The 17,267-nt window shown below is 40.6% G+C and overlaps 1 protein-coding gene across 1 annotated transcript; it reads left to right on the forward strand.

Annotated features, from left to right (window-relative positions):
- The first annotated feature begins 4,069 nt into the window (after window positions 1-4,069).
- On the forward strand, window positions 4,070-15,193 carry lgmn (legumain). The gene is made up of 14 exons (XM_031309876.2): window positions 4,070-4,194; window positions 4,529-4,691; window positions 4,916-5,013; window positions 6,663-6,744; window positions 6,883-6,965; window positions 7,104-7,179; window positions 8,279-8,341; window positions 8,518-8,584; window positions 9,294-9,412; window positions 9,825-9,914; window positions 10,014-10,223; window positions 10,387-10,557; window positions 13,156-13,223; window positions 14,666-15,193. The coding sequence occupies exons 2-14, from the start codon at window positions 4,551-4,553 to the stop codon at window positions 14,718-14,720; spliced, it is 1,323 nt and encodes a 440-aa protein (XP_031165736.1). The 5' UTR covers window positions 4,070-4,194; window positions 4,529-4,550; the 3' UTR covers window positions 14,721-15,193.
- Window positions 15,194-17,267: the final 2,074 nt, after the last annotated feature.

The raw sequence follows: 17,267 nt of genomic DNA on the forward strand, positions 1-17,267 counted from the left end.
GCTGCGGCGGGGAGCTGTGGTCTTATGGTCTTAGGTGCCTCAAGGGGCGGCAACCCACGAACACCGTGGTGGACACCGGTGGTCAGGGAAGCCGTCCGAGTCTTTCCGGGATATGTTATCCCAGAGGACTCCGGAGGCAGTTGCAAGGTACCGAAGGGTCCGAAGGGCTGCAGCCTCTGCCGTGAAAGAGGCAAAGCAGCGGGTGTGGGAAAAGTTCGGAGAAGACATGGAGAAGGACTTTCGGTCGGCACCAAGGTGCTTCTGGAAAACCGTTAGCCACCTCAGGAGGGGGAAGCGGGGAACCATCCAAGCTGTGTACAGTAAGGATGGGACGCTGTTGACCTCAACTGAGGAGGTAATAGGGCGGTGGAAGGAGCACTTTGAGGAACTCCTAAATCCGACTAATACGCCCTCTATGGTAGAGGCAGAGCTGGAGGATGATGGGGGATTGTCGTCAATTTCCCTGGTGGAAGTTGCTGAGGTAGTTAAACAACTCCACAGTGGCAAAGCCCCAGGGATTGATGAGATCCGTCCAGAAATGCTTAAAGCTCTGGGTGTGGAGGGGTTGTCTTGGTTGACACGCCTCTTCAACATTGCGTGGAAGTCGGGGACGGTGCCTAAGGAGTGGCAGACCAGGGTGGTGGTTCCCCTTTTCAAAAAGGGGGACCAGAGGGTGTGTGCCAATTACAGGGGTATCACACTTCTCAGCCTCCCCGGTAAAGTCTACTCCAAGGTGCTGGAAAGGAGGGTTCGGTCGATAGTCGAACCTCAGGTTGAAGAGGAACAATGCGGATTCCGTCCTGGTCGTGGAACAACGGACCAGATCTTTACTCTCGCAAGGATCCTGGAGGGAGCCTGGGAGTATGCCCAACCGGTCTACATGTGCTTTGTGGATCTGGAGAAGGCGTATGACCGGGTCCCCCGGGAGATACTGTGGGAGGTGCTGCGGGAGTATGGGGTGAGGGGGTCCCTTCTCAGGGCCATCCAATCTCTGTACGACCAAAGCGAGAGCTGTGTCCGGGTTCTCGGCAGTAAGTCGGACTCGTTTCAGGTGAGAGTTGGCCTCCGCCAGGGCTGCGCTTTGTCACCAATCCTGTTTGTAGTATTTATGGACAGGATATCGAGGCGTAGTCGGGGTGGAGAGGGGTTGCAGTTTGGTGAGCTGGGGATCTCATCGCTGCTTTTTGCGGATGATGTGGTCCTGATGGCATCGTCGGCCTGTGACCTTCAGCACTCACTGGATCGGTTCGCAGCCGAGTGTGAAGTGGCTGGGATGAGGATCAGCACCTCTAAATCTGAGGCCATGGTTCTCAGCAGGAAACCGATGGAGTGCCTTCTCTAGGTAGGGAATGAGTCTTTACCCCAAGTGAAGGAGTTCAAGTACCTTGGGGTATTGTTCGCGAGTGAGGGGACAATGGAGCGGGAGATTGGTCGGAGAATCGGCGCAGCGGGTGCGGTATTACACTCAATTTATCGCACCGTTGTGACGAAAAGAGAGCTGAGCCAGAAGGCAAAGCTCTCAATCTACCGGTCAGTTTTCGTTCCTACCCTCACCTATAGTCATGAAGGCTGGGTCATGACCGAAAGAACGAGATCCAGGGTACAAGCGGCCGAAATGGGTTTCCTCAGGAGGGTGGCTGGCGTCTCCCTTAGAGATAGGGTGAGAAGCTCAGTCATCCGTGAGGAGCTCGGAGTAGAGCCGCTGCTCCTTCGCGTCGAAAGGAGCCAGTTGAGGTGGTTCGGGCATCTGGTAAGGATGCCCCCTGGGCGCCTCCCTAGGGAGGTGTTCCAGGCACGTCCAGCTGGGAGGAGGCCTCGGGGAAGACCCAGGACTAGGTGGAGAGATTATATCTCCAACCTGGCCTGGGAACGCCTCGGGATCCCCCAGTCGGAGCTGGTTAATGTGGCTCGGGAAAGGGAAGTTTGGGGTCCCCTGCTGGAGCTGCTACCCCCGCGACCCGTTACCGGATAAGCGGAAGAAGATGGATGGATGGACACCAGTACATATTAAACTCAGCCATCAACAGGGGCTTTTAGATCAAATACAATATATACAATAAACAACATGTTGCACAAAAGGGCAAAGTTTAAAATGAAACTCGTGATTAGCAAGTGCAGTGAGGTGGTATGGGATTTTATGGGTTACTTGCTGTGGTTTATACAATTTGTTTTTATGGCAGAGAGAATCCTATGAATCATATGACATTTCTTTACTGTACTTCTTAAATGGGTTAAAAAGAATTGCATAACATGCTGCATTGGTGTCATACCGGTCTGAAAAATGACAATCTATTTTTAAACTATTTTAAAGGTGCCCTGCCACACGTATTTCATTACTTTGTGGAAAATGTCTGAAGTTCTACCATGGACTCTGTAACATTTTTTGGGGAAAAATGCCTTGGTTACCTTGTTTCAAGCATAGACTGTATATATTAATATATACAGTCTATGGTTTCAAGCCATTCTAGCGTGGTATAGAAAGCCTGCAGGAAGACTCTGCTTGATTTGTGCCAGTCCTCATTAATATTCAACAAGCTAAGCTGCTTGACTCTGATTGGCTAACAGCTAGCCAATGAGAGCCTGGCTATCAGCATCCTTTACCCAGCGCGACTGGGTGAGCTCATGAATAGTAATGAGCTCAGGCAACACCACGTCAGACTGACCAGCTTTTGTAATTGGCCTGATTTCTCCTCTTATTTCTTTTCAGTGGCTAGAGCTGACAGAGGAGGTAGCCGTTCATTTTCACATTCACAACATAACACAAACATATATGGACCTAACATATTTCAAAAAATACAAGTAAAAACGGTTTTGTGTGGCAGGGCACCTTTTTAAGTGTGTAATTTTCCAGATTTTATTCATTTTTAGATCTTATAATTTGAATTATCTGAACTAGGGTTACAAATAAATGTAAGCTAAATTGACAGGCACATAACGCCAACATTAGAAAAGTATTTAGGAAATGGGTACAAGGTAACTTAAAAAGGGTTGTTAACTAGAAATTGATTTTAAAATGTCAAGATGGCTCAATTTAGGAACATATAACTGATATAATACAGTTTGTACAGCAGGTCTATCATATTACCTTTCAGTAGTTCTGTTATTGCGTTTCTCAGTCTCTCTTCTATTGTTAGAATAACCCGCAGTGCTAAAATATGTTTACTTGACAGTTTCCCTGAGGCAATCTTTCATTCCTCAAAATAGATAATAACAAGATAACATTGCACTTCAAACAGTACAGTCCATTATACAGAAACATGACAAATACAAAATACAAAAAATGATTTAACTCCGTAGAAAGCCTGGCAGACAGATATATATTTATACCCAAGAAAGTTATGTTGTTGCTTTCTCCCAAGATTTCGGAAAGTTTACCCACACTTGTATGGTGGAGGATCTCTTGACATTTGTCTGCCCTGATAACTGCTTAGTGTCTACGCTGTTCTGCCAAAGACCTAAATCTGTATTTTTAAGGTTCTAATAACTGCCAATTAATGCTTTATCAACAGGTAAAGATCAACCAGTTAAGCCCACATTACTGTATGTTCAAACAGCCCTTCGGTCACTTGTAGGACATACATATTGCAGTTAAAAATGAGACTTTTATGAAGCAATTACAAATGACAATAACTAGTTAAGAAGGAGATTTTGTGCACTTGTATTATATTTTATGTTATGTAGGAAAAATCTTACACTGCAAGTGGTAAGGTAAAACATAAATGTTGTGTGTAAAATGAAATGGAAATATTCAAGTAAAGTACCTGAGTATATTACTTTCCACTAATGGTAGAAGAAGTATTCAGATATTTTACTTAAGTAAAAAAGTAAAGAACAAGTACCTCAAAACTGTACTTTAGTACAGTACTTAAGTAAATGTACGTTACACCACTTGACCAGACTAATGTTAGTAAAGGCAAAAGCCGTTGATTTTTCTTATAAAAGAAGTTACTGTTGTCTCAGAAGTGATTATCTATTGAAATTCTAGTTAATCTAGTTTTTCCTTTCAGCAGAAAACAGACGAGCACAATCATGTTTTGTTGCTCTTCAACCACGTTGCCCTCTGATTGGCTGCTGCGGGAGAATTCCTACCAACCTTTTTTCCCGACGTCACATATAATGTCCCACTGACTCCTGCCGACGAGGTTCATGTAGTAGCTAACTGTTGTCTCCTTCGTACACCACAACAAAGAAAAGGTAAAAAAGAAAACATATATTTGTCTCTTTGTAAATCCGTTGGGACTAAATTGGCGTATTCAATTATTATTGTATAATAGCTTTGTCGAGTTCACAGCTCTTTAAAAAGTCTGTTTTGTTAGCTTGTTTTGCTAATTTACCAGCTAGCTAACGTTAGCTATTCCGAGATATCATCATGTGACATCCAGGCACTCGGGTAATGTGTATGTGTTATTTTGTGCTTACCTGGCGTTGTTTTTGTTGCCACCTGGCAGTCCAACAAACAACAGCAACATTGTTATAGGAGTGAATTTGATAAGAAAGGGGGTCATAACTATACCTGTCATTTATTCAGAACTTCCACAGAAGGCGAGGACATGTTTAAGCCAGTCTTCTTCGCCGTGCTCGGCCTGAGTCTCGGGCTGGTAAATGCGTTCCCCACTCAGGACCCAGACGGTGGGAAGAACTGGGTGGTTATCGTAGCTGGCTCTAATGGCTGGTACAACTACAGACACCAGGTGGGAAGTGTAAAACATTAAACTGTTCCCACAATGTCACCTTATCAAGTGCAAACTGTGCATGACTCCGTTGTTATTTTTTACAATCCGCATTGTTTTTGATAAGATCAAATTCACCCTCAGATAAGCTACTTCCCCTTCACAATGCATGCTCTCCAAGAGTCTTTCCAGTCTTCTAAAAATGTGCAACTGACCTCTACATGTTCCTTATTTTTCTCTCTCAGGCTGATGCTTGCCATGCCTACCAGATTGTCCACAGGAATGGCATCCCAGATGAGCAGATTGTGGTTATGATGTACGATGACCTGGCACAGAGTGAGGAGTGAGTTGACATTTTAGTTTTTGTGCAGCAGATCTTTGTGATACAGAGACTTCTTCTTTCCTTTGAAATGTTCAAAAAAACAAACACTGTAGTTTAGTTATGTGAGTTGTTGACCTTCATTCTTCACTGTTTTAAAGTTAGTTGAATGTGAAAAAAAATTGTCAGCCTCAGATATATTGAACACTGTTCCTCATTGTGATGAAGTGCTGCAAAGTTTCAGTTTTTATAAATCTTTAATACATACATTGCATGTTTCTGTTAAGTGGAATTTCCAAGCTATATTACTATTTAAGCGTTAAATGTTGATTTAACAACTAACAAAAAACCCAGCTGTAGCCTACTAAATCTGACTTATTTTTCATGAGCTACTTGACCCAAATACTGTAGGTCCTGCTTTCAGAATAATATGGTTAGTCAAAGCTGAACTGGGAGAATGGCATTCCTGAAATTGACGTGATGTTGGAGTTGTTGGAACTACAGAAACACTCACGATTGTACAGCAATGTAGCAGCGTGGAGGTTTGCAGCCCTATCTGTAAACCACAGAAAAATCGCACACGCGTGTCGGCATTTCGTATGTCACTGTGGCATGTCGGCCCTGCGCTTCACTGTCAGAGCAGCAGCATTAACAGGCTGAGTTAAAGAGATCCTCTGAGAGGAGTCACAAGAAACTAATTGAACTGCTCCTTCGGGACTTTGACTTGGAGTTAAATTACTGACATGGTGACTGGATGTAAAAGAGCAGCAGTGAAAGCCGATCCGTCAGTTTGAGTCAGAATTAGGATCAGTGTTACAGACTGGGATGATTGTCCACCGGCTCAGTTAATTATTTCACTCTCAACCATTTACTTTTTATATTTCACTTTGCTACTGTATATTATAAACCCAAACAGTTCTTGTTTTATAAAAACCTGCTGGAATGTATGGAACATGTATTTGTATGTCTAGACAAAGGCTTAAGTAGAATTCATACAAAGGGGGAAATAATTTAGTTTTTATTTGTCAGTAGTGGGCAGCTTTGTGATATGACGGCTAAGTAAAGAAAATCTACTGTAAACACGGTTGTTATATCTTTTTAGATGGGGACTTGTGTGTGTACAGAGAAGCTGCAGAACTGGTTATTTCCACTGCAGCTTCATGTAATAGTAATCAATAAGCTAAGAAAAAAAGGCTATTCTGCCAGCATTAACTCTCACACTTAAGCGTTAACCAATGTGTCCATGCATCAAAATACCTTGACATAATGTAAGTCAGGTTTTAGAGCTAAGTTATGCATACCATTTATTGTCTACATCCATATCATACGCTTATATGGTTGACACGGTTATTCACATGTAATGGATTGGTCGTTAATAACTAACTTGTATTTAAAACAATGCAGGCAAGAGTGCAGCTTGCACAATTTTCCACAACGGCTGCAAAAAGCAATGGCTTACAGTGCAGTTTCTCACCCATTAGAGACCTTGTTGAGAGTTACCGAATGGGATTTTGCAGTGAACGGGGGAAAAACCTGAAGTGCTGTGGAGTTTACACTAGTTTCTGACAATAATAAGGGGAACAGATGTATGATTCACTGATCAGGTGACAACATGTTTTATCAGCCAGTTTCACTTCCTTCTCTGCATACCTGAGTCATATTTTTATTTCCAGTAACCCCACACCTGGTATAGTGATCAACAGGCCGAATGGCACAGACGTGTACAAGGGAGTTCCTAAAGACTACACTGGGGATGTGAGTGCTTCAGTGCAAATATTTATACAAGAGTTCAAATCCAAGCTCCTGAATAAATGTATTGCAGCATGTTTTGACATTCAAACAGATCATTTTAAGAGACTTTTTTTGATTTCTGACTGGGTGTTCTCCCTGCAGGAAGTGACCCCACAAAACTTCTTGGCAGTGCTGAAGGGTGACTCCTCAAAAGTCAAAGGTGGCTCTGGGAAAGTGTTGAAGAGGCAAGTGATCTCATTTAACAAGAGAGAAGAGGAGTATTGAATCTCTTGGAGAGATGACACCAGTAATCCGAACAGCATAAAATCTGATTTATGTCGATTTTTTTTTTTCCCCTAACTTTGGTCTGTTTGTCTTGGCAGCGGCCCCAACGATCACGTGTTTGTGTACTTTACTGACCACGGGGCGCCTGGTATACTGGCCTTTCCCAATGATGACGTGAGCACTTTTCTACTTCCTGCTCCTGTTATTGTTCACTCATGACCTTACTGCACCAGACGCATAAGCAACTAGTAACTCTCGCCAAAATGCAACCTAGGGTCTTTTTGTGAATGTACCCGAGTCAAACTTTGGTTTAAAATCATATTTAGGATGGAATCGCCACTTTTAAGATTTACCGTCCTAAATATGCTTTTAAATGAAAGTTTGACTCCTGTACATTCACAAAAAGACCCTATGTTGCATTTTGGCGAGAGTTACGCTTTAAGATTAGTCATGTATCTTATATATGTATCTTGTATCTTATCTTCTATTTTTTTTATATAGAAAAAGGTACTTTATTAATCCTGCAAAGGGAAATTACATGTATTCACTTTTTTATATATATTCACACACAGGCTCAAATACACACACACACAAACAGGACCTGTATACACATGCATTATGTATGGAGAGATATCAAGGGGGTTGCCTCACTAGGATGGCGCTCCGAGAAGTTGGAGGTTTGGTCCCGTGCTCAAGTGCACCTCAGCAGTGCCCAGGAAGCGAACTGTCACCTGTTCAGCTACCAGTCCACACTCTGTACCGGTCCATGCGGGGGCTTGAATCGCCGACCCTCCGGTTCCCAAGCCCCATGGACTGAGCTACTATATATTTGAAAACCTTACAGTATGGAGACATGAATTTGACGTCTGATCAGCATTCTGGCATTTAAAAAAAAAAAAAAAAGTTGATACTACATCATAAAGGATGATGGAAGTTGGGGGATAGACAATGACATATATAACACAGATCAAGAGCTGCATAGTCTTTGAAACATGAGTATCATTTTAAAATGATTTGGTACTTGTGTCAAAAAGATACCTCTGACAATCTCCAAAATGATACCTTTTTGACATCTTTCTTTGATATATGTAAACATGTTTTTTATTTTTATTTTATTTTTACAAATTTTCATTTTAAATCAGTAATTAGCTAAATAAAGACTAAGTAAACAAGACTACAAAGCAGGATGTGCAAAGAACTACAGATTAACATGGTGGTTTACCTTCTCTGAAACTGTTAAATTAAACGTTTTGTCCTCTCTCTTTCTCTGCAGCTCAATGTTGCAGACCTCCAAGACACCATTAAATACATGCACGAGAATAAGAAATACAACAAGGTACGCAGCATCATGCTGTTTTTTAATTTATATTTTTTTAGGCCTATATGTGTATACATGCCCTACAGTATGTAGGTCAGTGATACGGTGATGAAGTAGCTGTGCTTGAAGATCAGATCATATAACTTGTTTTTGTCCTCCTTTTTTTTGTTTTGCCCCCGCAACACATTTCACAGATGGTGTTCTACATCGAGGCATGTGAGTCCGGGTCAATGATGACCGACCTGCCTGCTGACATAGACGGTGAGTTGATCTTTACCTCATCATAATCACTTTTCAGTAAAAACCTAGAGATAATCAAGCAGCAAACTATCAATAAAAAGTGTCAATCAATGAACTACTTAAACCCTCAGACAACATGAACTTTGACTTTTTCCTCATGAGCATTTGACTTCACCTAAATTTGATGTTGGGTTCAAAACAGTAACTCACGAGTCAACAGTAAAAGCTCATGTGATTTCTTTACAGTGTTTGTCATGATTGGGCTGGGCTGAGGTCAGCACTGCGGTTTGTGGACTTTACTTGAGTTGTTCGTTGTTGTGTCTAGTCGAACACTGGGCTCAGCATTTCGGCTTGTGGTAATTTGTGTCACTCTGTCATGTGCTTGGACTCATGTGATGAACATAACAGGGCACTAATCAAGGTTTTGGTTTAATCGTGCTCAACCAAATTCTTTTACATCCCCTTTCATCTGTGGTCTAAATGACTGAGATATCTTAAGTCCAAATGTAAAACTGCAGTTTTTTTCTGGAACATATTCACTTTTGAACTTTTTTTTTTTTTGAGCAAGTTCACAAACTGTCCTTTAGAGCTTCAGCTGTTGTCTTTAAAATGTATCTGAAGCGGTCAAACAGACATGTGAGTCGTGTTTATGTTTGCCTACTGGAAAATTTATAATTGTCGAACCAAACAATTATACAGCATAACATGAGAATATATCTCTGTTTTTCAGTGTACGCCACCACAGCAGCCAACTCCCACGAGTCCTCTTACGCCTGCTACTATGACGAGAAGAGGGACACATACCTGGGAGACTGGTACAGCGTTAACTGGATGGAGGACTCCGATGTGGTGGGTGATGTTACGTGTCTTTTCATACAATTTTAATTACAACTTTGTTGCTGACTGATACTAAACCGTACAATAGCAACTCAGACCCTATGAAGTCCATTAAAGGTTTAGTTGCCGTTCCAAACACCTGGTGTCTAAGAGGCAGGAACAGGATAAGGATGTGGTGAACGTTTCCAACAGCAGCAACCGTAGTTTGCTACTTTGCATCAGCAGCAATCGCACCTGTGGCCCTGCAATATATAACCATACCCAAACAGAAATTTGAACTCCATCAACAGAAAATAAAAAAAGCATCTGGTTGATTTAAGATTTTTGAGAAAAATGTTCTTGCTGATTTCTGTGAAACTGTCCTGTTTGTGATAGATTATTTATTTATTTATTTATTTATTTTTGTCTCGCATTATGTTTCCAGGAGGACCTGAAAAAGGAGACTTTGACGAAGCAGTTTAAGATCGTAAAGAGACACACAAACACCAGCCACGTCCAGCAGTTTGGAAACAAGGTGAGAGAACGAACTCTTGAGGGCGACTGTAAGGGAGGGAAATGTTTGATTCCTGCCCTTATTTTGATACTTACCTTGAGTTCCTCACTCTCTATATAGACTATGGGCCACATGAAGGTCATAGCGTTTCAGGGTAACCCCAAGGCCAGCGCCCAATCCGCTCCTCCAATGACTCTGCAGCCAGTTAAAAATCCTGATCTGACCCCGAGCCCTGACGTTCCTCTGGCCATCCTCAAGAGGAAGTTGATGTCCACCAATGATGTCACGGTTGCAAAGGGGCTGCTGATGGAGATCAGCACCCACCTCAAGGTACGGTGTGGCGTTTGCATGTTTCCTCTTTGAAGGACTTTTCATGCGTGCCATGCAATTCTGATTTATCGGGAAGATTTACCTGCACAAATTGAGCATTTACCATGACGGTTCTCATGTTACAGATTTTGTACAGATTTTTAACGTGTGTGCGTGCTTTCAGGTCAGGGAGATGATGGCTGATACTATGCGCCAAGTGGTTGAGAGGGTGACTGGTAACCACCTCAAGGCCCAGGATGTTCTCAACGACAGAGCCGAACTCTCCCAGCATCAGTGCTACAAGGCTGCAGTCAACCACTACAAATACAACTGCTTCAACTGGCACAAAACTGAGGTAGAGCTGCAAAGAAGGTCTTTCTGCGTGTTTATTTAAAGCAGGCCGCTGGCCACCCAATCCAAATGTAGAAAGAAAGTTCAAGAAAGGTTGAAACTTACAGTAAAAAACACACACTGGACGCAGAAGCTCCGTGAATAGCAGCAGTGTGCCGTGAATAGCAGCAATGTGCCGCGAATAGCCGCAATGCGCCGTGAAGCAAATTTCTAAATAAAACCCTCAGGTTCATGGTGATTTTGGCTGTCTTGACTTTTCAGCTGTGTCTAGCGTCAGATGGGCGATGAGAGAGAGAGAGAGAGAGCACTTGCAGGCGGTGTGTTACTCACATGTCTCTTCAAAAGAGAAAACGCCAGATATGTTTCACATGCTATTCATCACTAGGTATTCATTCGCTTTTTTTCCACTTCAGCTGACTCTAATCCAGAGAGCTTGTATTAACACCACATGCAAGAACTTTTTCCTGTGAGTACCGGTGTCCTAAGTCGGATTCACCAAACTCTTAACCACACAGATTCGTAACTTGCGACTCACTTATTTTAAGCTGATAAATGGAACCTGTTTAAGAGTTGGTGCGTCTTTGAGAGTCAAGTCCTGCTGTCGGAAATGATCAGACAAAAACATAAATTTTGCAGTGTCAGTGGTCGTAAAGGGGAAGTAAGTAAGAACAAGCTTACTTAAGCACATTGAAATTGGTCCATGACTTGGATGGCTGGAAGCCATTTGATGTGACCGTAACGGAGACAGACAAGATAGTAGTAGTAGTAGTAGTAGTAGTAGTAGTAGTAGTAGTAGTAGTAGTAGTATACTAGATGATGTTACACTGTCCACAAAAAAAGGTTAATTGATATGGTTTATTTTAGCTATTCATTTTTATCTTGTCATTTATTTTTATCTTAGTTGATTTTGATAACTCATAATTCATTTAAATAAAGGCATTGTATAGCTGTGGTAGGCAATTTACTTTTGGTGTCGTTGGGCAAATATTCCATAATAATCTTTCAGCATATTGTAATTCAAGGGGTCTGAGAGAAAACTAGACTTGTGCACCTTCTCTTGGCTCTGTTTTCAGGATTTAGATAATCTAGAACGTGACCGGAGAATTTGACCAATCACAGGTCATTTCAGTGAGCGAACGTGTTCCTATTGGCTGTTTTGCCGACGCAGATGTCCGTGCGACGGAGAGGGAGAACATCAGGAAAGATCTCACTCAACTTCAAATACTGGCGTTTTTTTTTTTTTTTTGTTTTTTTTTTGCTTTCTACCCACTGAAGCTTTAGGTCAAACTAGTGTTAACACTATATGTAACTTGTATGACAGGTTTGGACAACTCAAATGTAAAGAATTTTGTTCTTTACATATAATAAATGTGATAAAATAGTGAGGCATATAAGTAAATGTCGTGCAGAAGTTTTGCTCCTTTCATCATGGTTGACTCACCTCCATCAAAGAGGTATCAGAAGTAGTTTACTGTGACCTGGTGGAGAATGTATTTTTAGTTCCACATTAGTTTAAAATAGAATAGAAACTATATATATATATATATATATATATATATATATATATATATATATATAGTAAGGTATAGGAAGTTGTATTTAAAAGTAGTAAGTAATTAAACTTTATCTATAAAGCACCTTTCAAAACCAGGGTTACAAGGTGCTATACAGTACAACATTGAATAAAAATAAACCGTATAAAATAAAAATGTAATGATAGGGCACCCGGATAGCTCAGTTGGTAGAGCAATAGAAACCATCCAGGAGGCACGGCACATATTAAAGGATAAAATGCGCACAAAACAAATGAGTTTTTTTAACAGCTTCTTAAAACCATTGACTGAAAAGGCGCGGCCACCTTTGCCTTTAAGCCTAGATTTTGGGACAGCCAGAAAACCTTGGTCAGCAGATCTCAGTGATGTCACCGGACAAAGGACACAAGGATTGAGGAATATAAAGAGGGGCCAGTAGTGGTGGTATTGTTTTGGTTTATCTTATCTGTTAGATAGTATTGTATACTGAGTGTATGGTTCCTGGGCTTATAAACTAAGTCTGGTTTGGATGGCTTATTATTCGGTTTGATATAGATAGACAGAAACGAAGAAGATAGATGGAAAAGAGAAAAAATGTGTGCATGTATGTATGCATCTGTGTCTATGTGTATGCATGTGTTTATGTGAGTGTAGATATAGGTTATGTGTATGTAAACATGTATAAATAAGTGAAGCATCACCTTGTTTTGTATTTAACTAAAGGATAAAAATAAAAAGGGGATAGGACCAGAAAAGTTTTTTTTTTTTTTTTACTTCTTCCTACTCCTTTTTGTGTGTGTGTGTGTGTGTTATTTTTTTTACATGTTTACTGGTCAGTCTGGTGAATGAGAAACCCTTGATCGTAACTTAATCACAATTTTTCCCTGGGTATTTTCACGTGGCTCTTCGTGTTTATTCAGAAAATATTTCCTCTTCCTTTTCCTCTGGAGCTGTTTGACATTTGGAGTGCCACAAATGCAAAAAGAGGAAATAAACTTTGGTCATTAACATGTCAGTATCACAGACTGCGGGGACATTTGTGTGACATGTGATGTCCTCTTGGGTTTCAGTATGAATACGCTCTGAGACATCTGTACGCTCTGGTGAACCTGTGTGAGAGAGGATACTCTGCTGACAGGTAGGCCCCACTACATTTACCACTTTTCTGCCCATTTCTGTTGCCTTTGCAGTTTTATGATTTCTATTCAACAGTATAAGATAAGATATACTTTATTGTCCCCAAAGGGGATTGAAACTCTGTCCATTCTGCAGCGTTACAAAGACAACACAGAATACAAAAAAGACAACACCAAATACAGAAAAAACAACACAAAATACAGAAAAGACAACAAATACAAATATCTCTCAACACATACTCTCATGCAACACAAACATGCTTCCATATACATATAATAAGCACGTTAACTACTCCTTTCGTTGGCACTTCCCATTAAACAACCCTGTCGGCTGTTTTCTCCGCAATGAGTGTGGCACAGCCCTTGCACAGTACGATATAGCACAGCTAACATATTGCCCGACCCCAATAGCCTACATATCGCACAAATTCCACAATGCACTGACAATGCCCAACCTCGATAGACTACGTATTGGACAAATGACACAACACACAACCAAATACCCGTTATCATCTAACGTATTGCACAACTAACATATTGCACAACCCCAATAGCCTATGTACGCCCCAATAGTCCACATATTGCACAAATGACACATTTCCACATAGCCCGTGCGGTACACTACTTATCGCACGACAACATAAGACAAGACAAGGTTGTGATGCCATATCTTAAAATACTCTCTAGTATTGCATGATAGAACAACATCATCATTTTTTGCTCAACTCCATACACTCTAAGTCTTCGAAGAAAATGCAGCCTCTGTTGAAGTCTAGAACAAAGAGTGTTCACGTGGTCCTTCCAGCTAAGTGCATTATCGATATGTACACCAAGGTACTTGTAAGAGCTAACCTGGGTAATGGGTAAGTTGTTGATCACTACAGGTCTGGTGTCATCTATGGCCTTTGGGTCAAACGCCATCTCCTCAGTTTTGATCACATTTAGCACAAGATAGTTGTTGTCGCACCACTGGACAAATTCCTCAATTTCCGTATGATACACTGCTGGGCTTTTATCTTTGTGCATAAGGCCGAGGATTGTTGTATCATCTGAGAATTTAATAATATAATTGTCAGTGTGGAGTCTATTCCAGTCGTTAGTATACAGTGTAAAGAGAACTGACACAGCCCTGAGGGGCACCAGTGCTGATTGGCCTGGGCTCCGTGAGAGCATTATTCACTCTGACCTGTTGAGTACGGTTTGTTAAAAAGGAAAAATACCAGTTGAGAATAAAAGAGTTAACATTCATGTGTTTCAGTTTCTGAATAAACATGTGAGGCTGCAGAGTTTTAAAAGCTGAACTGAAATCCGAGTAGGGAGTAAGAAGTATTCTGATTGTGGTTTAATTTATATAAAACTACATAAAAAAACAAGTTAAAGATGATTTAATTATTTGTCCTTTTTAAATAGGTAAATATTTGTGTTTTTTGTCGTTTCTCTGCAGCATCAAGCTCGCCATGGACTCTGTGTGTCATTTCAAGTCAAAAGGTGTTTACTAAACTCTGAAAGTCTCCCATCAAACGCCTTCTTTCATTTGGGAAGGCCTGAGAAGACGGAGCTTCTTTTTGCACTGCTTAAGAATCAATCTGACGTGGAATTGACGTTATTGTTTTATCAACACACTAACTTTTTTTTTTTGTTTTTAAACTTGTGATGTGTTTTTGATTTTACTGAGAACTTTTAAACTTGTTTTATGGTGAGTTGCACTATCACTGTCAAATGTTTATGGGTGATATTTTACTGCTTCTGATTTTTTTTCTTTAGGACATAGGATAGACAATTATAACATGGAATTCATGTAAATTTATTTTTGCTCTCAGCCATATTTGTGGTAAGGACGGCCTGGCATGAATGGTTGATTGACATGTAAAGGACATACCACTGAACATTGAATGTTTGTTGAGCCTCAAGAGCCTTTGTTGTAACACTGGAATCTTGAAATAAATCTGAAAGACCAAAACTGCTAAAAAAATGACTCGTATTTCCAATTATTTATTTTTTTACCTCTGTGGATATTCAGCACATGCTTTTTTTTTAATTCTTGACATTAAAACAAAACTTATTTTTTGAGATAATATTCCACATGGTAGGATTCTTCACACATTAACAGTAGCTAGTCTTCAGAAGACGGATATGTAGCGTGTTAAAATAAATCGACCTAAGCCTACTTTCTTGTGACAGAAACCCTTTTTAAGTGTGAGCTCCTCTGCCTAACAGACCGTTAGATCCCCACAAATCTTCCTTTAGCATAATCCACTGTAAGCTTTTTGGGGACTTTTGGCCTCCCTGTGATCTTTTTTGACACCTGATACATTTTACAGGATATTTCTTCCTGTTAGAAGGATTTTTAAAGCAAATTTAGTGCCTGATCCAACTGGGACTCATACTTTACCCACATTGAAAATATCCTCTTCCTCCTCTCCTCTCTACAGTATGATGCCTTGCTTACATCCTAGCTATTTGTATAGAACTGTACATAAAAACAATACACCAAGGGCCCAGTTTAAAATGACGGACGAGACAAATAAAAACATTTACACTAGGATTGACTGGTATCAATGTTAAGAGGTTTCCATGGATAATGTGCAAATGTGGGATGTAAATGCTAAAAGTGATTTGACTTTCATTGCCTTCTAGTGATGAGATGAATAACTGCCAGAATAAATTAGAATTGCATTTTTTTCAAGGTTATTTTTTGGCCATTTTAGGCCTTTATTTATATAGGACAGCTGAAGACATGAAAGGGGAGAGAGAGGGGGAATGACATGGAGCAAAGGGCTGCAGGGCGGAGTCAAACCTGCGGCCGCTGCGTCGAGGAGTAAACCTCTATATACGGGCACCCAAGAATTAATTGAAAAATATGAAAAAGGGTTATCCTGTGAAGCATCGCATCATCTACTAGAAAAACTGGCACAAGATTTTGTACCGACATTTAGACTTCACAGACAATAAATCCTAATGGCTTTAAAGATCCCCTGGCGGTTTCTCTAGTGCCACCATGTGGTACACGTTTGTGGTTTTGAGAACTACTGGATGTGATTGACAGGATGTGTACACATATTCCAGTCCCCTTTCTGGATGAGTTGTAATAACATTGGTGGTCCCTTAAAGTTATCATCTATCTCATCATCTTTATTACGTTTTTGATTAGTTTTGGTATTATTTGCTATTATTTAATACCAAATACTTCACTTGCAAAACTAATGACAGCTATACTTTGTGATTAGTATCTGTGCCACCGATTTGGCTGAGTGGCTTGGGGCAGATTTGTTTTAATTGATAGGTGTACAGTTGCTGCAACTAACGATTATTTTCATAGTCGATTAATCTTGATTATTTTCTCAATTATTCGATTAGTTGTTTGGTCTCCTAAATGTCAGAAAATGGTGAAAAATGTGGATCAGTGTTTCCCAAAAGCCAAGGTGATGTCCTCAAATGTCTTGTTTTGTCCACAACTCAAAGATATTCATTTTACTGTCACAGAGGAGAGAAGAAACTAGAAAATATTCACATTTAAGAAGCTGGAATCAAACAATTTTTACTTTTGTCTTAAAAAAATGACTCAAACCGACTAATCGATTATCAAAATAGTTGCTGATTAATTTAAGAGTTGACAACTAATCGATTAATCTTTGCAGCTCTAGTGTACAGCATCATACACATCATGTCATGTCATCACATCACATAACAAATGATGCACTGAATATTAAATCCCTGCATGAAATGTTAATGAAATTGCACTATCTAGTGGCGTTTTTCTGACTTGCATCTTAAAATAAAATAAAAAGTACGATGAAGCTGTATCCTTGCGCGCGCACGCGCACACACACACACACACACACACACACAGTGCATGGCACTATCTTTGTGGGGACCCGTCATTGACATAATGCATTCTCTAGCCCCTTACCCTAACCCTTAACCATCACAACTAAATGCCTAACCTTAACCCTCACCCTAACCCTAACCATAACCTAATTCTAACCCTAATCCTAAAACCAAGTCTTAACCCTCAAACAGCCCTTTAAAGTTGTGGGGTCCAGCAT

Source organism: Sander lucioperca, chromosome 18, assembly GCF_008315115.2.
Source record: "Sander lucioperca isolate FBNREF2018 chromosome 18, SLUC_FBN_1.2, whole genome shotgun sequence".
In the NCBI taxonomy this organism is placed as follows: Eukaryota; Metazoa; Chordata; class Actinopteri; order Perciformes; family Percidae; genus Sander; species Sander lucioperca.